This window comes from Chrysemys picta, unplaced genomic scaffold, assembly GCF_011386835.1.
Source record: "Chrysemys picta bellii isolate R12L10 unplaced genomic scaffold, ASM1138683v2 scaf247, whole genome shotgun sequence".
Classification (NCBI taxonomy): Eukaryota; Metazoa; Chordata; order Testudines; family Emydidae; genus Chrysemys; species Chrysemys picta.
In genome coordinates this window covers 14,626-40,329 of record NW_027052954.1, presented here as the reverse complement: position 1 = coordinate 40,329, position 25,704 = coordinate 14,626, and the positions used below count along the sequence as shown (strand labels likewise).

Sequence of the window (25,704 nt, the reverse complement as noted above, 5' to 3'; positions counted from 1 at the left end):
TGGTTAGTGGATGCTGAAGAAGAGGGATTATCCTTGGTTGTCCTGCCATGATGGTAAGCTTGGATGCCTTAACGGTAGCAAAGTTTCATCAGGGTCTCTCCATAGCAGTAGGGTGGTGGTAGTTTTCTGTTTCTCCTTATGGACCTAGCTGAGAGTCCAGATTAACATCTCTGCCAATGAAGATAAAGGAACACAAAGATTCAACTGCAGGTAGCTTTACAGCTTTCAACAGAAGCAGAAACCTCAACTTTTGAAGATGAAGTGGTTAACATGACAAAATCAGAACTTGACACAACTGTGCAGGTAAAGCGAATGGCATATTACATTGCTAAACATGGCAGACCCTACTCGGATCGTCCCGATTTAACTGAATTCCACATACTGCATGGTGTAGATATTGGTATCGGTCTGTGTTCACAATTCAGTGCTACAGACATGCTAGACCCTATCTCATCTGCAATGCACCGAAAGCCTTGCAAATGACGAATGTGCGCTCAGTGACGGAAAGATAGCCATGTCTGTTGATGAATCAACTACTCTGAGCAATGAATCAACAGTTAGAATCTATTTAAAATGTGACACTTTGAAGGATGATTATCCTCACTTCATGTTTCTTGATCTGATTGCACTTCCACGTCAGACGGCTTCAGGCACTGTAGATTGTGAGCTGAAATGCCTCAATAAATCGAATTCTGATTACAATTACTCTTGTAGTATTTGCGAGTGGTGGTGCTAGTGTTATGCTTCGGAAGAACTCTGGCGTAGCGAGCTGTATTGTGAAGAAGTACCCAAATGTTCTAGCGAGGTAGTGTGTGAATCACAGGTTGGATTTGGCAGCTGCTGAAACGTTAAGTGAAGTAAGAGCTGTAAATCACTTGGAATTCTTTGACAAACTGTATACGCTTTACTGCCGGTCACCTGAAACCAAGAAAGAACAAGAAGAAGGTGTGAGTATCAGCAGAGGGAAAATTACTTTTTGTAGTGACCCATTATTCTTAGATAAAGTGAAAAGGAGGTAGGGCAGCTGTGCAACCGATTTGGAATAGTCAATGCCTAGCGTGACTTTCTTGACTATACTGGTCAGCTGAAACCTCTGTTCAGCTCCACGTGTGTGATTTCATGCAGCACGGCTGAGTGTGAGCGTGGATTTAGCCACATGACTATGATTGTGAATGGCAAATGTAGCAAGCGGCTTATTCCGCATATGTCATTGCTCATGTTTAGCAAGCTCCGTGGCCCTTCATGTTCCATGTGGCATCCTCTCAGCTGTGCCAGAACTTGGCTCAGACATCCTTGTTCTCCCTCTGATTCACAGACACATAAATTACAAGATGGAGAAAGACACTTTGTGGAAATACTTGTAGAAATTAGATAAATGCATTACAGCAGGCCTTTGCTACTTCAGCCCCTGTTATGCCTTGATGTATTTTGTGTTACTTGTGTAACCTACTAGCTAGTTTCAATTTAAAATAAACTTTTATTATTTCCGCCAGATAGAGTAATGTCTATAGTGCAGCAGCATGATTTATTTTGTATTTTCATTAGCCTATAGGCTAAAGTAAAAAGAAAACGTGCTACGCATTCATTGGGTTTTTCTCACTGTACTGTCTAGATTTAGATCTTTTACATAGTGTGTTGTGTACACATTAATGGCATTTCAGCATAATGATTTCAACAGTTAAAATGAATTGAATAGCTACTATAGGTGTGTGTGTGTGTGTGTGTGTGTGTGTGTGTGTGTGTGCGCGCGCGTATACCAGGGGTCGGCAACGTTTGGCACGCGGCTCGCCAGGGTAAGCACCCTGGCGGGCCAGGCCAGTTTATTTACCTGCTGACGCGGCGCGGGCGAGGGATGTGCTGGCCGCGGTTTCTCGCCGCCCCCATTGGCCCGGGATGGCGAACCGCAGCGAGTGGGGGCCGCAATCGGCCGAACCTGCTGCGTCAGCAGGTAAATAAACTTGCCTGGCCTGCCAGGGTGCTTACCCTGGCGAGCCGCGTGCCAAATGTTGCCGACCCCTGTGTACACAATTAAAAAAAAGAAAATCCAATACCTTGTTATTTTGGACAGCCAGCCTGTCTCCAGCCATGCCTGGTTTAGCCAAGTATTACTGTACCAGAAATTCAGTAGACAAATAAAATGTGAATTTGTATAATTCATGTTTATGAAAATCAATATTTTAGTGGCATTCCAGTACCTTCCGATTTTGGACTACACCACTGTCTCTAGCCGAGTGGTTAGGGCACCCAACTGGGAGACCCGGGGTCTAAACTCTGCTCCAATGACTATTTAAGTGTTCCCAAGTAGAGATAGATACCGAATTCCCTTTGGGGGTGGGGCTTAGGCCACACCCCTCTCCTCAGCATTTCCTATTGGCTGGTTTAGGCAGCTCCCCACTCTTAGCTTCATAGATTTCAAGGCCAGAAGGGACCTCTGTGATCATCTAGTCAGATCCCCTGCATGACACAGGCCAGAGAACTGCCCCCAGATCATTCCTAGAGCAGGTCTTTGAAGAAAAACATCCCATCGTGATTCAAAAATGGTCAGTGATGGAGAATCTATCACCACCCTGGGTAAATTGTTCCAATGATTAATTACTCTCACTGTGACGTGTATGCCTTATTTCCAATCTGAATGTCTACCTTCAACTTCCAGCCACTGGATCATGTTAGACCTTTCTCTGCTAGACTGAAAAGCCAATTACTAAATATTTGTTCCCCAGGGAAATACCTATAGACAGTAATCAAGTCATCCCTCAACCTTCTCTTTGTTAAGCTGAATAGATCGAGCTTCTTGAGTCTCTCACTGTGTAGGGTGACCAGATTTTATAGGGACAGTCCTGATTTTAGGGTCTTTTTCTTATATAGGCTCCTATTACCCCCCAACCCCCGTCCTGATTTTTCACACTTGCTGTCTGGTCACCCTATCACTATAAGACATGGTTTCTAATCCTTTAATCATTCTCACGACTCTTCTCTGAACCCTCTGCAATTTATCAACATTCTTCTTGCATTGTGGGCACTGGAACAGGACCCAGGATCCCAGCAGTGGGTCACACCAGTGCCAGATACTCCCACTCGAGATTCTTCTGTTTATTTATCCCAGGATCACATGAGCTCTTTTGGCCACAGCGCCACACTGGGAGCTCCTGTTCAGCTGATTATCCACCAGGACTCCCAGGCCCTTTTCAGAGTCTCTGCTTCCCAGGAGAGAATCCCCCGTCCTGTTCCTAGATGTATTCATTTACAATGAGCCATAGTAAAACACATACTGTTTGATTGCCCCCCAGTTTACCAAGCGATTCAGATCGCTCTGTATCAGTGACTTGTCCTCTTCATTATTTACCACTCACCCAATTCTTGTGTCAGCTGCAAATTTTATCAGTGATGATTTTATGTTTTCTTCCAGGTCATTGATAAAAATGTTAAATCGCGTAGGGCCAAGACCCGATCCCTGCGGGGACCACACTGGAAACACACCAGTGCAATGCTGATTCCCAGTTTACAATTACATTTTGAGACCTGTCAGCCAGTTTATAACCAATTCATGTGTGCCACGTTACTTTTGTATCCTTCTAGGATTCCGATCAAACTGGAGTGCGGCGCCAACTCAAGCGCCTTACAGAAGTCTACATACATTATGCCAATGCTATTTCCTTTCTCTACCAAACTTGTAATCTCATCGAAAAACAGATCGCAATTATCTTGGCTGGAAATATTTTCCATACACCCATGTTGATTTGCATTAATTAAATTATCTTCTTTAATTCTTTATTAATTTAATCTTGTACCAGCCGCTCCATTATCTTGCCTGGGATCGATGTCAGGCTGACAGGCCTGAAATTACCCAGGCCATCCCGTTTACCCTCTTTAACAATTGGCCCAACTGACTCTCCCTCTGGAGCGTATATGGAGCCTGGGCACTTAACTCAGGGCTGTGAGTCCACTGGGCAGCAGGGCACATGAAGCTAGGCATGGCAACGCTGAGCCGAAGTCCCTTCTGTGGTTCTAGCCAAGGTCACACAGGCTAGGAATTGAATCCAGCATCCCAGGCCTTAGCCCCCAGCCCACCCCTCCTCTCTAGGTGCCTCGGGGGAGCGTGGGAAGGGCGAAGGCCCTGCAGTGACATCTGTCTCCTGTTCTTGGCTGCAGGCCATCAGAGCCCTGTACGAGATCTTCAAGGAGCAGAACTGCAGGCAGCAGGTGAAGGAGCTCTTCCCTCAGCTCTCCATCGCCCTGCTATTCCAGATCACATACATAGTGGAGCTGTCCATGCATAACCAGGAGGACACGCCCGCACCCCTCAGCCCTGTCAGGTACCACCAGCCCGACACCCCACCTCGGTTCTGAACCGTCGCCCGCAGGCACGCGGCAGGGCCTGGCCTGGGCTTGCTCAGTAACAAGAGGCTCGCTCTGCATGCAGGTGTGCGGTGGATGCCATGCAAGCCTTGCTCCAATGTGCTGGCTACAGGGACCAGACCACGTTCATCCACAAGCAGGGTGGCTGGGGCATGCTCGTGAACGCCGACATGCACCACAAAGGCGTCTTGGTGCTTGCCCGGTGAGTGTCTTGTCCCTGGGGCTGCTGCCCAGAACTGACCGCAGTAGCATCTCCCGTCCCTGGGCCCAGGACACGGCCACATCGCCTTCCCCGCTGGGTGAGACGCGGCTCCCAATCGCCTGTGTGGAAGAGGCCACAGCCTCTGTGCCGTTGGCCGAGGGGTCAGTCGGCTACTTCTCCACCCTGCGCTGCCTGGCGTAAACCGCTTCCTGCGTGGCTCTGGCAGGCGTGGCTGGGCAAAGACAGCCTCCGTCATGTCTGTCTGCAGCGTTGGTGTAGCCCTGTCAGGCCCAGCACATGAGAGAGACAAGGTGGGGGAGGGAATATCTTTGGCTGGCCCAGCATCTGTGTGTGAGAGAGAGACGCTAACACAGAAAGCTCTAACACTTGTCTTAGACCAATCTAAGATATTCCCTAACCCACCTTCTGTCTCTCATCACCCAATATCTGGGCACATGAGAAAGGCCACCGAGCCCACCGACGCCCTTCTTTGTCTGCAGTTCTCTTGCAGCCTATCACGGAGTCCCTGGGCAATGCTCTGGAACTGCTCCCCACAAAGCCAGTCAGGACTTTGGGGAGCCTCCTCTCCCTCGGAGCAGACTGTCTTCAGGGCAAGAAGCTCACACGGCTTCACCTTCCTGGGTCTCTCCTTGGAGCATTCAGCATATGCCCCTCCGTGCGCTTCCCACAGCGAGTCCCCCCAAGTGGGGTCCTGAGGAAGCCAGAGGATCCTGCACGCACCCCCACTTCGCAGTCAGACGTGACTCTTAGCCAGCCAGTAAAACAGAGGTTTATTAGATGACAGGAACACAGTCTAAAACAGAGCTTGTAGGTTACAGCAAACGGGACCCCTCAGCCGGGTCCATTCTGGGGCCCAGCGAGGCAGACAACTCCGTCCGCACTCACTTCCCGTCCCCAGCCAGCTCCCAGCTGAAACCCCCCTCCAGCCCCTCCTTTCTGGCCTTTGTCTCTTTCCTGGGCCAGGAGGTCACCTGATCTTTGTTCACCTTTAGCTATCCCCTTGCAAGGGGGGAAGGGCCCTGGCCATTTGTTGCTAGGAGACAGATTGTCAGCCATTTATGCACACTGGAGACTTAAGAAATGCATAGGGGAAACTGAGGCACCCACACAGTATTCAGAGGAGACATTAAGAACGGTCCCACTTGGTCACACAGCCCAGCGCTGCGTGCTCGGAGCTGGCCTCGTGGAAGGGCTCCCTGTAGAGTGATTAAGGGTCTGGGTCTCTAGCAGTTAGGCTGCTGGGCATTTTAAGCCAGCAGGAACTTGTCCATGCCAGCTGCACGTGACTAGTCACCCGGGATCCCCTGTCCTGTGGCACTGGTCTGGTTAGATTTGTAAATGGAGAACCAGTCCTTGCCCACCTCAATGATGTGGTGTTTGTGTTTCCCATGCCAGGGCCATGGTTTCGGTCAGTTTCCAGGAGCGTTGCTGGATTTTCCAGGAGCTGATGGCCATCCTCAACTGCAGGGATGATAGGCGGTACATCCCGGCCATGGCGTTCTTCATTCAGGTGAGCCTCACCGGCGGGTGAGGGTCGTGAGAACAGCCCTAGCCCAGCGGTGACTGTGGCATGGGGCTGACCTATGGCCAGGGGCGGCAGGTTTGTAGAAATGTTGGTGGTGACCAGCAGAGCCCGCCCCTCCAAACTGCCTCCCACCTGTCTAAGTCTCTGGGAGGGAGTTTGGGCGGGGGGAGGAGGTCTGGGGTACAGGCACTGGGCTGGGGTAGGGGATTGGGGTGCAGGAGGGGTGAGAGGTTGGGCCCTGGGAGGGAGTTTGGGTGGGGGAAGGGGCCTGCGGTGCAGGCTCTGGGATGGAGTTTGGGTGCTGGGTGCAGGCTCCAGGCTGGGGCAGAAGGTGGGGGTGCAGGAAGGGGTGAGGGGTGCAGGCTCTGGGAGGAGTTTGGGGGCAGGAGGGGGTGTGGAGGGAGGGGGTACAGGCTCTGGGAGGGAGTTTGGGGGCCGGAGTGGGGTGTGGGAAAGGGGTGGGGGTGCAGGCTCTGGGAGGAGTTGGGAGGGTGCGGCGCTTACCTGGGGCTCCTAGGCAGGGCGGGCCTGGGGGCCTCCGTGTGCTGCTACCCCCAGGCACTGCCCGCGCAGCTTCCTACTGGCTGCAGGGGCGCTTGGGGTGGGTGTGACGCAGTAGGGAGCGGGGTGGATTGACCTGGATATGTCGGTTAGTTTTACTGGACTGTCTGCATGGGGGATGGGAGAGCAGGGGATGACTTTAGGTGAGGGACAGTACCTGAGCCTGTTAACCTGAGCCAGGAAGGGGGGTGGGGCAAGTCGACACCTTTGCCCTGGAAACTGGACAAAGGGAGAGGGGGAGAGAAGGAGGAGGAGAGAGCCTGCAGGAGGGGTTTTGGTTTCAGTTTTGGGCTGGGTGGGAAGAGGCAGGGAACCCCAAGTCTGGGGTCTAAGATCCTTGCCCCCCAGAGGGACCTGGCTGAAGGGGTCCTGGTTGTACTTACAAGCCCTGCTTGGGACTGTGTTCCTGTCATCTAATAAACCTTCTGTTTTACTGGCTGGTGAGAGTCACGGTGAATCACAGGAAGTGGGGGGTGCGGGGCCCTGACTCCCCCACACTCCGTGACAGTGGGACACAGACCCACCCCACTCAGGGGCCGCAGGGAGGGGCCGGCAGCCATGTGGAGCAAGCAGGCAGGAAGCCGCTCAGCTCCGCTGCACTGCGGGTGGTAAGTGGGGGCCCCGGGCTCTTTTAAATGGCCCGGGAGACGTGGGGGCAGAAGGCGGGGCTGAGGCCCATGGTGCCCAGGCACCGGGGGCCCATAGAACTCGCCGCCCATGCCTATGGCCAGGAGAGGAGTAGGTGGCTCTGGGGGTGGGTGGGTGACCAGGGGCAGGGAAAGCTCCTAAAGCCCTAGGGGTGGAGTCACTGACTCTGGACATTGTTACCGGCCCCAGCTGGTGTTGCGGGGCTGAAGCAAAGCCCAGGGTCGGGTGTCTCTTGTTCCCCAAGGCTCAGCTCCATAGAATGGTCCCTTGTGTGACCTCGGCCCTGAAGCCCCCTCTGACGTCCGTATGCCATGCGCAGGCCGGGCCCATCCACGGCCAATTCACCTGCCCCCCGTAGACCGGGCGGCCCTTTGGAACACAAGGCTGCAGCCCCCTCCCTCCCTGCTCCGCATGCAGCTGAGCCTTAGTGAGGGAGCAGGGTAGGCCTTGATCTCGGCTGGAGCCTCGAGGGCCCGTTGCGCTAGCAGCGTTTCAGTGGGGCACACACGGTGACCAATCGCGGTGCCCGGCGTACAGCGCAGGCTGTGCCCGTGGCAGGTGGAGCTAAGGGCCCCTTGGCAGAGATGAGTCGTGAGGGTCCAGCCCCGTTCTCTAGCTTGTTTCTCTGTTGGTGTGTTAGCTCCTCCAGTGCCCTGACCTTGGCAATAAGCAGGAAGACGCCATCCTGGACCAGTTGAGTGGGCAGCTGAGAGACCCCAACACTGTGGTGCGCTGGCTGGCGCTCAAAGGCCTCCTGAACCTGTCCCTGTGCCCAGAGAAGGTGAGAGGGGAGGAGGGCTGGGGGATAAACCCAGAACCGCAGGGAGCTGCTGCAGGGCTGGGGTCATTGAAACCTTCCATGGGGACATGGCCCTGGCCTCGAGTCAGGAGCCCTGGCTTCTATTCCTGGCTCTGTCACTGACCTGCTTGGTGACCTTGGGCAAGTCTCCAAGCCTGGCTCCTGCGGAGTGTGTCTCTGGGTGTGTGCAGTACCTGGCACTGCCGGGCCTGATTGTGTCTGGGGTCTCTGTGATCCAAAGAACCCTAGCACTAGATTAGCAGCAGAGCTGTGGACTCTAGACCCCAGGGAATGCTGGCGACACCAGTGATCAGGGACGCCCAGACAGAGCCATTTCGCTTCAATTAGGAACCATTTTTTCCTACAAATCCCCTTTTAAAGCCTCATAGGTTTTAACTGTTGATGTCACAGCTCTGTCCCGCAGCACTTGCTCCTCTGAAGAGCTCTACAGGGGCCTTTTGCTGCTAAGATCTCATAACAAGTTTGATACACACAGTATAGTGAAAGCAGAGAAAACCCTTGGGGCTTAAATACACAGATCTGGCAGCCTGGTAAAGAGGAGACAATCTGAAGGCAACTCTCACTAATGATAATTTACTTACCCTGAGAATAGCGGGTCAGTCCGGTTTATTAAACCCGGACTACGATTCGATCAGACATGGAGAGGGCGTGACTGTAATTCTTTGTCATACACCATTCCCATCGTTCCATGCGCCTCAGCCTGCTTTTCACTTGCTTGTGGTTCATTTTTTCTTCCGGAACCGGTTAGCCTGTATTTCACACATTTTTTCCCTGATGCCGGTTGAGATTTTCATAGATTCATAGATTCTAGGACTGGAAGGGACCTCGAGAAGTCATCGAGTCCAGTCCCCTGCCCTCATGGCAGGACCAAATACTGTCTACACCATCCCTGATAGACAGTTATCTAACCTACTCTTAAATACCTCCAGAGATGGAGATTCCACAACCTCCCTAGGCAATTTATTCCAGTGTTTAACCACCCTGACAGTTAGGAATTTTTTCCTAATGTCCAACCTAAACCTCCCTTGCTGCAGTTTAAGCCCATTGCTTCTTGTTCTATCCTTAGAGACTAAGGTGAACAAGTTTTCTCCCTCCTCCTTATGACACCCTTTTAGATACCTGAAAACTGCTATCATGTCCCCTCTCAGTCTTCTCTTTTTCAAACTAAACAAACACAATTCTTTCAGCCTTCCTTCATAGGTCATGTTCTCAAGCTCTTCTCTGGACCCTCTCCAAAAATGTTTTGTGGGGCTGTCTTTGAAAGGTTCAAAAACCAAATACAGAAATGATTGAATCTGGCTTTTAGTAACAGACCAACCCTAGAACTCGTGTGCAAAATTGGCTCCCTCCTCTAGGCTGGGCTGTAAGGACAGGGACTCGGGAGAACCCAGGTTCGGTTCCTGGCTCTTCCAGACTCTCTGGGTGACCATGGGCGAGTCACGTAGCCTCTCTGTGCCTGAGTTCCATGTCTGTACAATGGGGATAGAAATCCTTCCTTTGTGTGCCTAGCCTGTAAGCTCTAGGGCAGGGGACGTCTCTTACTGTGCCTGGAAATCCCCCAGCACAAGCCCTGATTGCAGATAGGCCCTCGAGGTGCTATTTGAACCCCTATAACAATAATAGACTTGATTTATTTGGGGTCAATGTGTTGTGCAGAGAACTTTCCACAGATGATACCCGCTAATAAATACCATCCCCTGAGATCTGGGGTACAAGGAAGCAGCTGCTTATATTGCAGGTAGCCGGGCCTGCTGCCCGTGATCCTAGCTGGCTGTGCAAAGGCTTTGAGGTTCTAACATGTCACCTGGAGGCAGGGGCGCTGGAAGACTTTTTATAGTGGAGGTGCTGCACCCCACCTTACCCCTGCCCACACCCCCTGCCACCCCTAGAGCTGGGCTCAGGAGCAGGGCCATGGCTCCAGGAGCCGGGGGCGGGGGAGGTGGATGGAGCAAGGGGACCGAGGCTGGGGCCACAGATGGGGGTTGGTGCAGGGCTGGCAGCTGGGACCCTGTGAGCGGGGCCAGGAGCAGAGCCCCGTGTAAAACCTGGGAGTGCTGCAGCACCCCCTTAGTTCCCATGCTTCTATCTGCAGGGGAGGTGGACGTTGTTTTGGAAATGGCTTGTGGGTCACTGGAGGGTGTTTTGTAAAGCAGCTCCTCATTTCACGCAGGTGGGGAAACTCCAGCGTCTGCTGCCAGAGGTCCTGGAGCAACTACAGGAGGTAGACAGGGACATCATCGCCGAGGCCATCACCGTGCTGAAAAACATCCTTGCCAGCATGGACAGGCAGAGCGCCAGCCGCGCGGCTGTGCAAGTGGCTGAGAAACTCCTGCCTTTCATTGATGATGTAAGGCCTGGTGGCCCATAGGAGACCGTTCAAACTGCGGACCTGTGAATGGGGGCTGGCGGGTGGGCTAGCAGGGCCTGTGTATGGTCCTAGCCAGAAAAAGGATTGTTGTAAATGATGTGAGCCCATTCCCGCCTTCCTCTGCTACCTCACTCTCCTTCAGAGCGTATGGCAGAAAGGATGGGAACCCTTGTGTCCTGCAGGCCTGCTGACAAAGATCAGGGCAGCCTGGGGACAAGGCTCCCCTTGTGGAAGGACATGCATTCCTGAGTCTGCATGCAGTGAGGGGGCCTCTGCAGCACAGGGTGCTGCAATGCTCTTGCTGGCTTCCAGGGTGACAAGTGATGGTACCCTGGTGAAAATCCTGCCCCTCCTCTCCCTGGCCAGGAATCCCACAGCTGGCCTGGGAGCTCCATAAGGAAACGGCTCCATTTGTAGGTTCTGCAGCTACCACCCTTTCCTCTCCCCTTCGTTCTCATGGCAGCGCAGCGTCAAAGGAGGGCCTAGTTCTCCCCAGGCCTTTCATAACCACAAACTAGCCCCCGCCGACACGTTCACCAGACTGATGTCCAGTCCCCCACTGGATGGTGAGATCCAGCAAGTGGGCAGGAGAAAGGGGCCCATCCATTACTGCCTTCTAGGGGTAACCCCCAGTGGGGGCTCCTGGAGCGTCCACCCACCTCCCCAGCTTTCACAACACTAAATACTACCCTCAGCCCTGCCGAACTTTGCTGGGACCCTGCCGCTCTTTATTTAGTAGTGGCACAGGCCCGGCTCAAGCTGTTCCCAGGGTCTCCTGGACCCCAGCTGCAGGATCTCGCCCTGGTGCGAGCCCTTTAAACCAAACCCCTCTCGGGCCCGGGGGGAACAGAACAGGTTCTTTATGGGGGGGGGTGTTAAATCCAAATAGCGTTAATGAACACAACGCCCATCACCAGGGAAAGGCAAATAGGCCTCAACAACTGGAGGGAAGACCAGCGAGGTGCCAATTCAACATCTGCCTATGCCCACTGCAGTGCAGCTCTGATGCCCCCAGACCGCTCCCATAAGTTTTGTGCAGAGCCTGCCCGGCTGCTCTGAGCTGACACCGGGGGCAGGAGCAGCTGGCTAGTAAGATTAACATGGGATGGAGTCTAGCAAACAAGCCAGGCTACCTGTGTAATGGCATGTTACCCTGTATGATACTGTTCGACTACTAGGTGATGCTCTGTAAAATACCTTATTTCAATGAACCTCAGCTGTATCCAGCAGAGCATTAACGGTTCTTATGATGAACCCATCTGCAGTGCTCAACTTTTGCCAGGGCTTAGCCCTGGCACCTCTGGGCTTGCTGCATCAGTTATGATTGTAAAAAAATTGCTTGAGCCCCAGCACCTCTTTCATTACAAATTAAGCACTGTCCATCTGGTGTGTGTAAACAAGCTCTGTAGGCAGTACATATCTGGTGCAGAACATGATATGGTGTCAGGAGTAAACTAAGAACAGAAACCAAAGGAAAACAGCAACACAGGTTGCAGACGGAAGGAACAGCAACGAAGTTTGCAGGACCTCATCAACATGCCCCACTCTGATTCCCCAGAGAACGTCACCTTTCATAACCCTTCACAATGGACAGACTGGAAACAATGTTTGGCACGATTTTGCATTGCAAACAAGCTGCACAAAGGAACTGGGGATATACAGGTATTGACTTTAATGTAGGCTATGGAGAAGCACGCAGAGCATATCTTTACCTCCTTTGACTTTACTGAAGACCATCACAAAGACAACTATGCAAGGGTTGTGGTTAAGATTGATGCACACTTTATAACCAAGGGAAATGTGGTTTATTAAAGAGCATGTTTTCAGCAAAGAATTCAAGAACCAGGGGAAAATGTTGAAAGTTTTAGAAGACCTCTGCATCCCCTGGCTGAAAACTGTGATTTGGGGAATGTAAAACATGAACATTTCAGAAACAGGCTGGTTATTGGGTTAAAAGATAAAAACCTTTCATAGAGACAAGCCAGGTGAGGTCTAAATGATATTCCCTCACCTACCTCTAATATCCTGGGACTGTCACAGCTATAACAACACTGCTAAAAACCTTTCACAGTAGCTACCGCCGAAGAGAGATTTAACTCTACCCACAGCTATACAGCTAGCAAGAGTCAGAATTAGTCAAACAACAGGCAAAAGCAAATTGAAAAACCTGCAACTAGCTTAAAAGCTACAAACAGACACTTAAGTGTTAAAAGTCTTTCTCATAAAATCCCTGAGGTAAGGAGAGAGAATTCGCAGGCTAAGAGGGACAAATGCCAGTCTACATGCACAAGGTGTGGAAAAGTCATATCCCAAGGGATGATACATGTCCAGCCAGAGGCTCATGCTGTAATAAATGCCTGAAATATGGACATTTTGCAGCTGTTCGTTGCACTGAAGCAGTCAGGGAGTTGACTCATATTGCAGACAATCAAGACCCATTGATTCTGGGATCTATCACTTGTGATGACATGGCGCCCGCCTGGAGAGTGACATTGAATATTCAAAGCAAGACTATTGACTTTAAAGTTGACTCGAGAGCTGATGTCACACAGCTCTGACCCTCCCTCAAGGGATTTTGAACTGCATGGGCACCGAACCAATTTACAAAGACAAAAGCTTTGCGTTCCGTGTGTATGAGATCAAAGACCAACAACCTTCTCAGCTGCAGTGTAGCAGCCATGATGGGCCTAGTGAGAAAGATGGAAGAACTTGAGGATCTGATGCTATTGGGCTTTTGAAAGGTGATCTAGTCCAAATCAACTTAAGAGGCAATGCTGAACCAGTGAACAACCACCTCTACAAGAGAGAGAACTGGGAAAGACTAGCTGCAGATTTTTGTGAATTCAGAGGACATCATTGCCAGGTCATTGTGGACTACTTTTCCAGCTATATAGAAATAATGTACTTGAAAGACATAACATGTTGCAGTGTTATTGAGAAACTGAAGTGTACGTTTGCTCATTTCTGTATCCAGAACAACTAGTGATGGACAATGTCCCACAATTCACTGCAGCAGAATTTAAGTCAGTCTGAATGAAATATGATTTTGCTCATATCACTGGCAGCCCAAATTACTCACAAGCGAATGGAGAGGCTGAGAGAGCTGCGCAGACAGCCAAAAACATCTGACAGCAGGAAGATCCATTCCTTGCTCCTCTGAATTACAGATCAACACCAACAGCAGCTCCTGCATCTAGTCTAGCACAACTCCTCATGGAAAGACAACTCAGAACTACTGTTCCAAGAACCTACTACGAAGTGGCCAGACAGGAAGAGCGCAGCCAAATCAGATAAACAGGCTAAAAGAATCATAGAATCATAGAATATCAGGATTGGAAGGGACCTCAGGAGGTCATCTAGTCCAACCCTCTGCTCAAAGCAGGACCAATTCCCAACTAAATCATCCCAGCCAGGGCTTTGTCAACCCGGGCCTTAAAAACCTCCAAGGAAGGAGATTCCACCACATCCCTAGGTAAAGCATTCCAGTGCTTCACCACCCTCCTAGTGAAATAGTGTTTCCTAATATCCAACCTAGACCTCCTCCACTGCAATTTGAGACCATTGCTCCTTGTTCTGTCAACTGCCACCACTGAGAACAGCCGAGCTCCATCCTCTTTGGAACCCCCCTTCAGGTAGTTGAAAGCAGCTATCAAATCCCCCCCCTCATTCTTCTCTTCTGGAGAATAAACAATCCCAGTTCCCTCAGCCTCTCCTCATAAGTCATGTGCTCCAGACCCCTAATCATTTTTGTTGCCCTCCGCTGGACTCTTTCCAATATTTCCACATCCTTCTTGTAGTGTGGGGCCCAAAACTGGACACAGTACTCCAGATGAGGCCTCACCAATGTCGCATAAAGGGGAATGATCACATCCCTCGATCTGCTGGCAATGCCCCTACTTATACAACCCAAAATGCCATTAGCCTTCTTGGCAACAAGAGCACACTGTTGACTCATATCCAGCTTCTCGTCCACTGTGACCCCTAGGTCCTTTTCTGCAGAACTGCTACCTAGCCATTTGGTCCCTAGTCTGTAGCAGTGCATAGGATTCTTCCATCCTAAGTGCAGGACTCTGCACTTGTCCTTGTTGAACCTCATCAGGTTTCTTTTGGCCCAATCCTCCAATCTGTCTAGGTCCCTCTGTATCTGATCCCTACCCTCCAGCGTATCTACCACGCCTCCCAGTTTAGTGTCATCTGCAAACTTGCTGAGAGTGCAGTCCACACCATCCTCCAGATCATTAATAAAGATATTAAACAAAACTGGCCCCAGGACCGACCCTTAGGGCACTCCGCTTGAAACCGGCTGCCAACTAGACATGGAGCCATTGATCACTATCCCTTGAGCCTGACGATCTAGCCAGCTTTCTATCCACCTTACAGTCCATTCATCCAGCCCATACTTCTTTAACTTGGCGGCAAGAATACTGTGGGAGACCGTATCAAAAGCTTTGCTAAAGTCAGGAATAACACATCCACTGCTTTCCCCTCATCCACAGAGCCAGTTATCTCCTCATAGAAGGCAATTAGGTTAGTCAGGCACGACTTCCCCTTGGTGAATCCATGCTGACTGTTCCTGATCACTTTCCTCTCCTCTAAGTGTTTCATAATTGATTCCTTGAGGACCTGCTCCATGATTTTTCCAGGGACTGAGGTGAGGTGAACTTATGAACACTTTTACAACAGATGTCACGCAGAGAACTGCCTTGTCTAGAACCTGGTGCCCGGAGGTGACATGTAACTGCTGATTGGGGTCACCGTTTAAAGGTTCAGCCACTCCCAGAACAGCTCAAGTCACCCCGTCCCCAGGCTGCCCCCTCAGCCTCACCTCCCAGAAAGCAGTGGCCCCTCCCTACAGCATCCAGCTATTGCTCCTGGTTCTCCCTGCTTGGCACAGCTCGCCCAGCCTCCCTGGTCACTGGACTGGTTCAGCTCTGCCAGCAGCCATGCAGGGCGGGGGCCCAGCAGCACCATGTGACCAAGCGGGGCTGGCTCTGATTTAACAAGAAACCCATGCACAGGAGTGGGGCAACCCTCAGCCCACTCCGAGCCCCTGGAGGCTGGGTGGCTTCCAGTCATGGCTTCCAAGGCCCCCTATCTGGGAACTCCTGCACATTTACCACTCCTTGGCCCTGGGTTAAATCCACCCCAGGTCCCTGTGCGTGGCTTGAACAAACACCAGTGTAGGAATTTGCCCCCCACGCTTGGCCCCCTTGGCCTGGCTAGAGGGCCGCTGTGGGTCAACAGCAGTGTGAGCTGGGCCCGCAAAGCGGGAGGACAAACGACACCCCCTCCTTCGCTCTTTGAATCTTTCCTCATCACTCCCTCTCTGCCGCCCCTGTCCTGGCGCTGCTCTGCCCTGAGCATTCCCCCTTGGCTGACACAGGTGTGTGCTGATGTCAGTGTGCCCAGAGCTGGCTGTGAGAGTCCAGGGGCAGTCTCACCCCACCTTACTGCTCTCCCTGGCCAAGAAGTTACCAGGCCAGCCCCTCAACTGGTGAAAATCTGCATCTCTATTGCCGTCAATGGCGCTATGCCCAGGAGACTCTGGCCCCAGCTGTGGCTGTATGGCTGGGGGTGAGTTACCAATACCCCCTGCAGGGCAGACATCTCTGGCACAGTGAGCGCTCGCCCCGCTGGGTGAGAATGACTGTCACAGCGTCTCCTCCCCACGTCGTCTCTTGCAGGTGTCCAGCAGGCTCCGGGTGCTCTCCATCACCCTCTTTAAACACCTGCTGGAGCTTGTAAGGGGGCTCGACAGGTGGCGGATGAAGGCGCATGTGCTCCAGAGCCTGGTCCCGCTGCTCCTCCTCGTGCATGATGAGCGTCCCAACGTGTCCCAGGTGAGGCCACGAGCTGGAGCCTGCAGCGGATACCGTTACAGAGTGACCAGTAATTTGTTTTGAGGGGGCAGCATGTGACACCCCCTCTTTAAAGGGTCTCGCTGACAGAGGGCAGGTGCTCAGTGCTGTGACAGTCAGGCGTTCAAAATCACTTGAACGTTGAGTGCAGTAGCGCCATGACCATGGCGCCCCACCCAACTGCTGAGTCTTCCCTGCATCCTCTGAGCCCAACACTCCCCCCCTGCAGCCAGGCTGAGAGATTGGGTGGGGGGAGGGGTCGCCTCACCACTCCTACAGCCACTGGCCTCCGCACATTCCCTGGCTGTGCTGGTGGGAAGAGCACAACCCTGGCCATGGCCCCTACCAGGAGCAGGGCTACCCAGTCTCCAGCTGGTGCGCAGGACCCAGTGTGCCCTTGGCCAAGCGGCCCGTACAGCCCGTACGAGACATGAGATGCCCAAGCCGCCCCCCCTCCCCCCGCCCCAGGTGTCTCTGCACATGCTAGTGCTCATGGCCACCATCACTTGGGAGCCAAATGCCACCAGCACTAATGAATTCACCCTCCTACCCACCATGAGGTGGGGAACTGAGGCACAGCATGAGGCCTAGCGCCTCAAAAGTATTGATCACCCATAGGCATTAGGCACCTAAATCCCTTTGCAGCCCTGGGCCTAAGCAACTTGCCTGAGTTCCTGCAGGGAGAGCTGGGAATTGAGTCAGGTCTCCAGCTATTGCCTTAGCCACACCACCGCCCTTCCGCAAGCAACCTGGGGCCGGGAAGCGTTCAGCATGCACGGTCTCCCCGCCTCCGGGTAACGAGGCTAGTGGCTTCCAGCTCCCGTAACCGTGGCCGGCTCGCCCTGGCCCCACTTGTTTTGCAGGTGTGTTGGGACACCCTCAGCAGTGCGGCAGAATTCCTGAAGTGGCACCAGCTTGGTGGCTTCATCCAGCGCAAGGATACCTGGCAAAGCTGTGACTGCCTGGTGAGGGAGCCCTCAGGTCATTCACTGCGCAGCCCTCGTGGTAGGAGCGGGGGAATCGGTGGATAGGGCACCCCCCATTGCCCAGCTCTGTGCCCACACTGAGCCCCAGCCCTGGGACCACTCCTGGCCCTGGGTGTAGTCCCTCTGCGTGATCCCCCCGGCACAGGAAAGAGGGGTGAAAACAGGACATGCGCTCCACACACCTGGAACCCGGCCTGCGGGACGGAAAGGCCTTTAATAACCTTGTGCTCCCTTGTTCTGGTCCTAGCTGACGCGCTACAAGGGGAGAGCCAACAACTTTCTGTGCCAGACCATGGCCTTTCTGGAGAACCCACAGACTCCACTTAGACAAGCGGCCATCAGGTTCATAGGTAACCACAGAGCAGGGGTCCCTTTAACAGGGGGGCTGGATCTGGTCCCAGGCTCTCCTCAGTCCCTGCCAGCAGCGATAAGTAACCCTTGGGCTCCTGATTGTCCAATGCAGGATCAAGGGTGTCAGAAGTCCGCAGGAGCAAGCTCACCCCAAACTGCCCTGATCGGCTGATGGGCCCCCTCTAACCCCATTGCTCCCCATGCAGTCCCCATTCCCCCCCGCATACCCCACCATGGGCTCTTGGTAGTGAACCCTCAAGGTGCTGTGCTCTCCTTTGGCAACAAGCCCTGTAACCATCCCTGGGGACTCACCCTTTGCCCTGGGGACTCGGGAGCACCATCCTGGCCAGTGAGGGGCGGGGGAAGCGAGGGGTTGCTTGGAGGGTGACATTTGACACCCTCGCTGGGGATGCGGGGATGTGACGAGCTGTTTGTATGTGTAGGGCTCGCTGCCCGGCAGCTGGACCAGAGGAGCCAGGACAAGCTGGATGCCATCTGCAACGGTGGGTGGTACCTGCTTTGAGCACTGAGCGCTAGGGGGATGAACGGCCCAGAGCCGTGGGCTGGGTTCAATCTCCGACGCCAGCAACATGATCTCGGGCGAGAGCCACAAAGGGATGCAAAATGTAGATCCCCAAACCCCTGATCAGCTGCCCCCTCACCCTGTCGTGTCTGCTGGTTGGCATGTGCCAGGCACTTAGCCCTGACCTCAGAGCTGCGGCCTGGCAGATCCCCAAACTGGGCCTGAGCTGGCTGGCCTTCAGAGATGATTGCCCCCCCCCCAAACACAGCCGAGGTGGGGTGCTGCCTCCCCTCTTGCACTCACTAGCCCAGTGTTTGGAGCAGTCACCTCCACGTGGGGTGCCTGGGGTGAAGCCACTGCTCCAAATGAGGCAGAGGTGACGTCCGGTCACCTACCTCCTTGCTGCGTGCCCGGACCCCTGGGCAGCGCAGGGCAGAGCAGAATCTCCACATCTGTTGGCGAATGGCGGGGGGCGGGAGTGATATAGCTCAGGCTTCTCAATCCCAGAGCAGGTTCACAGCTGGGCCTCCCAACCAGAGCTAGAGAATGGCTGAGCTCCCTCCTCGGTATTTCCTGGATGGCAGCAGGGCACCTAAAGTTAGGCATAGCCTAACAATGTCCAAGCCCCCTTTATGACTCTCCCCCTCTCTGGACCTAAGTGCCCATCTGTGCATTGGGGGGAAGGCGGAGGGTAAATACAGCCAGGGATGAGGTGCTCAGATACTGCAGGGATGGGGCAGTCCTAGAAATAGTGAGTAAATGGGGTTCATTGGGACTTCTTGCCTGTGTCTGGAGGCTCCCTCATTTGTGGAGGGCAGCAGGGATGTTTAGTGAAGGTTGCTGGTTGTTCCTGCTAGTCCCCTGCCTCCCGCCTCCCAGCCTGCTGCCTCCTTGTCACAGGCCGAGAGGTACAGCGCTGGCTTGGTTTGCTGGGGCTCTCCAGAGCGCTGTGGCTCTGACCTCCATTTCCTTCCTTTCAATCTTAGACCTCAAAGGCTTGCAGCAGGACAGCAACTCCTCGGTCCAAAGCCTGGCTTCTCAGACCATCTTCATCCTGGAGGCATTCAAGAACCACCCGCCAGCCCACAGCAGCCTATGGACATGCTTTCATAGGATAAGAACAATGTGCACTAAGGAGAGCCCGGTCATTGAAGCTGCCCAGCTGCCCTAGCTCTGGGAAAAGCCAGCCTCCCTTCCCTGGGAGCTTCGTGCCAGATCATGGCTTCTTCCCCATTGGCCGCCTGCTCTGCGCAGCCATGTGAGTAGTTAACTGCTCGATAGCTTTCATCACCATGTACTTTTTGATAGGTTTCCATGCACTGTGTAGCATTTACGTCCCGCCCTCCATCCCCATTTCCAGTCGTGTATGTTTTTGGTGCCGTCAGCCATTTTGAAAATTTATTTTGTATTATTTTTCTGTGTTTGGCCGGGGGAAGGTTGTGTGCCTGTGTTTTGACATATTTAGAGAAAAAGTATGAATGAGTAGAAAGAGAGACTGTAAGGGGTTCACGGCTCCCTCCCCGTCCGTCCGGGCGGGAGACCACGCCCTTTGCTATGATACTTCCGGGTACCTTGGTTCAGGGGAAAAGTAGCTCAGTGTTAATGGTTCTAGCCTGCAGTCAGGCCAAGTAATGGTAGAGAGTCTGTTTGCCCAGGGCCCTCAATCAGGGCAGGGCAGCAATTGAGAAGGGGCTGTGGCCTACAGGCAGGCAGGCAGAGCAACAGAAGGTCCATTTGCCTGGCCACTGATCAGGGTGGGGCAGCAAGCAAGTAGGGGGGCTCTGACCTACAGTCCAGCAGAGCTGTGGCAGTCTAGGGGAGGTTATCTCTCTGGTGGGAGAGTCAGCACAACCGTCTGGCATCCGGATTCAGGTGGGAGCCAGACCAATGCAGGCCTCCTGACAACCAGGTGGGGAGGCTACCACTCCTGACGTTGGGTTGCCGGGGGTAGGGGAACCCAGGCCCTCCCACTCACCTACGTCCCATCCCAGGGCCCTAATAGAAGCGGAGTGGCCTGCCACTGGGTCAGCGGGGAAAATCCAACTGCAACACACTGGCCGGCTTGTAGTCAATGACGCAGCTGAATCTGATTTGGCTTCCCTGGGCTACTTCCTACACGACCATTCTGTGTGTACATGGGTTCCACGGTTGTTGTTTGCTTTGGACCACGAAAAAGTTCAAGGAGCTGAGATTACAGAAAAGTCCCATAAAATGTAAAAGGGCTTAAAGCCAATGGGGTTCTCTCTCTCCCTCTTTCTCTCTCCACATACACCACATCTATCTATCTACCCCCATACACCCCCACATCTATCTATCTCCATACACCACATCTATCTATCCCCATACACCCCCTCTATCTATTTATCTATCCCCATACACATATCTAGCTACATCATCCCCCTCTATCTATCTATCTATCCCCATACACCCCATCTATCTATCTACACACTCCCCCTCTATCTATCTATGTATCTATCCGCATACACCCCATCTATCTATCAATCTACATACTCCCCCTCTAGATAGATAGATAGATAGATAGATAGAGGGGGAGTATGTAGATAGATAGATAGATAGATAGAGGGGGAGTATGTAGATAGATAGATAGATGGGGTGTATGCGGATAGATACATAGATAGATAGAGGGGGAGTGTGTAGATAGATAGATGGGGTGTATGGGGATAGATAGATAGAGGGGGAGTATGTAGATAGATAGATAAATGTGGTATATGGGGATAGATAGATAGATGGGGTGTATGGGGATAGATAGATAGAGGGGGAGTATGTAGATAGATAGATAAATGTGGTATATGGGGATAGATAGATAGATGGGGTGTATGGGGATAGATAGAGGGGGGAAGGAAGAAGTAGGACCGCTGAAGACTATAGCCGGAGAGGAGATTAAAGATAATCTAGGCATGGCGCAATATCTCAATGAATATTTTGCATTGGTGTTTAATGAGGCCAATGAAGGTATTAGGGATACTAGCACCGTGACAGAGGGGCAAACAGAATGGGGGATTACCGTATCCGAGGTAGAAACAAAACTCGAATGCCTTAATGGTGCTAAGTCGGGAGGACCGGACGATCTTCATCCGAGAATATTGAAGGAATTGGCGCGGGAAATAGCAGGCCCATTAGCGATAATATTTAATGAATCTGTAAACTCGGGGGTGGTTCCGTTAGACTGGAGAATAGCTAATGTGGTTCCTATTTTCAAGAAAGGGAAAAAAAGTGATCCGGGTAACTACAGGCCTGTTAGTTTAACATCTGTAGTGTGCAAGGTGCTGGAGAAAATTCTGAAAAGGAAAGTAGTTGAGGACCTTGAGGTTAATGGCAAGTGCAATAAATTACAACATGGTTTTACGAAGGGCAGATCGTGCCAAACGAATCTGATCTCCTTCTTCGAGAAAGTAACGGACTTATTAGATAAGGGAAATGCGGTGGACCTAATATACCTGGATTTCAGTAAAGCGTTTGATACTGTACCCCATGAGGAATTATTGATTAAACTGGAAAAGATGGGGATCGATATGAAAATCCAGAGGTGGATAAGGAATTGGTTAATGGGGAGAATGCAGCGGGTGGTATTGAAGGGTGAACTGTCAGGTTGGTGGGAGGTTACCAGTGGAGTTCCTCAGGGTTCGGTTTTGGGACCCATTTTATTTAATCTATTTATAACTGACCTCGGAACCGATTGCAGGAGTGGACTGATAAAGTTTGCGGACGATACGAAGGTGGGAGGCGTTGCCAATTCGGAGGAGGATAGGGATATTCTGCAGGGAGACTTGAATGAGCTTGTGAATTGGAGTATCAGAAATAGGATGACATTTAATAGTGAAAAGTGTAAGGTGATGCATTTAGGGATGACTAACAACAATTTTAGTTACAAGCTGGGGACGCATTGGTTAGAAGTAACGGAAGAGGAGAAGGACCTAGGGGTTCTTGTAGACCGGAGGATGACTATGAGTCGACAATGTGACGTGGCGGTGAAAAAAGCCAATGCGGTCTTGGGATGCATTAAGCGAGGCATATCTAGTAGGGATAAGGAGGTGCTGCTTCCGTTGTATAAGGCGCTGGTGGACCTCATTTGGAGTACTGTGTGCAGTTCTGGTCTCCCATGTTTAAAAAAGATGAACTCAAATTGGAACGGGTGCAGAGAAGGGCCACTAGGATGATCAGAGGAATGGAAAACCTGTCGTAAGAAAGGAGACTGGAGGAGCTCGGGTTGTTTAGTCTGACAAAACGAAGGCTGAGGGGGGATATGATTGCTCTCTTTAAATATATCAAAGGGATAAATACAAGGGAGGGAGAGGAATTATTCCAGCTTAGTACTAATGTGGACACAAGAACGAATGGATATAAACTGGCCGTGGGGAAGTTCAGGCTTGAAATTAGACTAAGGTTTCTGACCGTCAGAGGGGTGAAATATTGGAACGGCCTTCCGAGGGAAACGGTGGGGGCGAGGGACCTGTCTGGTTTTAAGATTAAGTTAGATAAGTTTATGGAGGGAATGGTTTAATGGTAAAACATATTAGCTGAGGAATACCGAGCAATGGTAGGTAAATAGTATAATGGCTAACAAGGGTCAGGCCGGAGACTCTTGCCTACATGCTCGGGGTATTACTGATCGCCATATTTGGGGTCAGGAAGGAATTTTCCTCCAGGGTAGATTGGCTGAGGCCCTGGAGGTTTTTCGCCTTCCTCCGCAGCATGGGGCAGGGATCGCTAGCAGGAGGGTTCTCTGCCAATTGAAGTCACTAAAACACAGGATTTGGGAACTTCATCAGCAGAGTCAAGGGAAGGGTAGGGACGGTTTTGTGGCCTGCAGAATGCAGGGGGTCAGACCAGATGATCATAATGGTCCCTTCTGACCTTAAAGTCTATGAGTCTATGGAGTATGTAGCTAGATAGATAGAGGGGGTGTATGGGGATAGACAGATGTGGTGTATGGAGATAGATAGATGTGGGGGTGTATGGGGGTAGATAGATAGATGTGGTGTATGTGGAGAGAGAAAGAGGGAGAGAGAGAACCCCATTGGCTTTAAGCCCTTTTACATTTTATGGGACTTTTCTGTAATCTCAGCTCCTTGAACTTTTTCGTGGTCCAAAGCAAACAACAACCCTGGAACCCATGTACACAGAGAATGGTCGTGTAGGAAGGAGCCCAGGGAAGCCAAATCAGATTCAGCTGTGTCATTGACTACAAGCCGGCCAGTGTGTTGCAGTTGGATTTTCCCCACTGACCCAGTGGCAGGCCACTCCGCTTCTATTAGGGCCCTGGGATGGGACGTAGGTGAGTGGGAGGGCCTGGGTTCCCCTACCCCAGGCAACCCAACGTCAGGAGTGGTAGCCTCCCCACCTGGTTGTCAGGAGGCCTGCATTGGTCTGGCTCCCACCTGAATCCGGATGCCAGACGGTTGTGCTGACTCTCCCACCAGAGAGGTAACCTCCCCTAGACTGCCACAGCTCTGCTGGACTGTAGGTCAGAGCCCCCCTACTTGCTTGGTGCCCCACCCTGATCAGTGGCCAGGCAAATGGACCTTCTGTTGCTCTGCCTGCCTGCCTGTAGGCCACAGCCCCTTCTCGATTGCCGCCCCGCCCTGATTGAGGGCTCTGGGCAAAACCCCAGGCTGCAGGCCTAGATAAAGGCCTACTGTAGCAGGGTAGCTACCCCGCTCCTGCCTGAGAGGTTTAAAACAGCCCTGGAAGAGGGCTGGGGCAAAGGGAAAAGCTACTGGGCTGATTGGGGAAGTAGCCACAGCTGGGCCATGCCCCAATCAGGCCCCAGCTGGCCTGTATAAGAAGGCTGGGAGCCAGGAGCTCAAGAGTCTCTCTCTGAGTGCAGAGAGAGAAGGGCCTGGCTGCAGGGAGCTAGACAGGGTACTGGAGTGGAGCAGGGCTGGGGAAAGGCTGAGGAGCTGGGGAGCTCCAGTCTGGATAGCCCCAGGCTGTGGCCTGGTAATAGGCCAAGGGGTACTGGGGGTTGCAGAGGGCAGCCCAGGGCTAGGCCAAGGCAGCAGGTCCGAACCCAACCTTGCCGATGATGAGTGGCCTATACTGCAGTCTACCCCAGAGAGTGGGGGCTAGCTGGTGACTGGCAGTGGCCTTATCCTGAAGTGAGGTGGGGTTAGTGGGTGGGGGTTCCCCTGGGAGGGGAGACCTAGCGTGTGTGGGTACTGCCAGGGGGCAGCACCCAGAGCAAGGGGCACCGGGGTCCTGGGAGGGATACGGGAGCCTGAGTGCAGAGGACAGGCGGATCACTGGCCTGCAGAGGGCGCTCCAGAGGCTGGAGAGCTAATTCCCTGGACGACCAGCAGGAGGCGCCACAGGGGTGAGTCCGGATACTCTTACATATGGTGGAGAATGCGGGTATAGCGGTCCACCCGTGACACAAGGGGCCAAGGCAAGGACTGTGGAGTATTGCCCAATGCAGAGACTTGAGAACCGAAGGTGGAGAAAACCATGAAGGACTATTATTGGAGAGCCCGTGTGGCCCGTCTCGCCAAGCAGCAAGGCAGGCTGCTCCAGCTGCTGCAGGGGAGGGCACAAGGATCTCATTGGGGTCCAGGCACCTTGGGCAGGAGGCCGGTGCCAAGGTCAAAGAACTGTTGGGCCTGTGGAGAACCAGGACACTTGAAGAGGGTGTGCCCTCAAAGGGCCCAGGCGAGCCCTGAAGGAAGGGCTGTGCCAGAGACAGACCATGGACCGACTCGAGTGCCCCCTGTGAAGCCAACAGGGGGGCTCCAATTGTGTTGGGCCTGTGGGGAGCCAGGGCACAAGAAGGGGGAGTGCCCTCACGGAACTCGCAGGGCCCAGGCTAGCCCTGAGGTGGGCAGGGGTGAGCACTGGCTGTGCCTCCTCTGCCACAAGGGGCGCCGGGGAAAGCGGCCTAGCCCCCAGAGACGGAGGGGGAGGCCAGAGGATCGGGCCGGGTCTGAGACTGCCCCGAAGGAGGGGGTGGTGACGACCAGGGCCCCACAGAGGGGATTGTCAGGGGCAGGGAGGCCCCAGACAAACCTAGGATCCCATGGGGGAGCTGAAAAGGCAACCATGGGAACCCAAACTATGGAGGAAGTGAGCAGCTGCTCCTTGCACTGGACAGCCTGCAAGCAGAGAGGGATTTCCTGCGGGCCCAACTGAGAGGAGTGCTGGGGCGTTAGGGATAGACAGACACCCTACCCCCCCGGTGGAGGGGATCTTGAGGTGGGGTGTGTGTAGCAGGGTGGCTACCCCACTCCTGCCTGAGGGGTTTAAAACAGCCCTGGCAGAGGGCTGGGGCAAAGGGAAAAGCTACTGGGCTGATTGGGAAAGTAGCCACAGCTGGGCCATGCCCCAATCAGGCCCCAGCTGGCCTGTATAAGAAGGCTGGGACCCAGGAGCTCAAGAGTCTCTCTCTGAGTGCAGAGAGAGACGGGCCTGACTGCAGGGAGCTAGACAGGATACCTGAGTGGAGCAGGGCTGGGGAAAGGCTGAGGAGCTGGG

The 25,704-nt window shown here is 53.0% G+C and overlaps 1 protein-coding gene across 1 annotated transcript; it reads left to right on the top strand.

Annotated features, from left to right (window-relative positions):
* The first annotated feature begins 270 nt into the window (after positions 1 to 270).
* LOC135978411 (maestro heat-like repeat-containing protein family member 7) lies at positions 271 to 19,853 on the top strand. Its single transcript, XM_065579357.1, has 11 exons — positions 271 to 303; positions 4,150 to 4,313; positions 4,421 to 4,558; positions 5,975 to 6,089; positions 7,954 to 8,094; positions 10,304 to 10,480; positions 16,186 to 16,341; positions 17,223 to 17,324; positions 17,593 to 17,695; positions 18,140 to 18,199; positions 19,206 to 19,853. Exons 1-11 carry the CDS (start codon positions 271 to 273, stop codon positions 19,388 to 19,390), a joined length of 1,374 nt encoding a protein of 457 aa, XP_065435429.1. The 3' UTR covers positions 19,391 to 19,853.
* Positions 19,854 to 25,704: the final 5,851 nt, after the last annotated feature.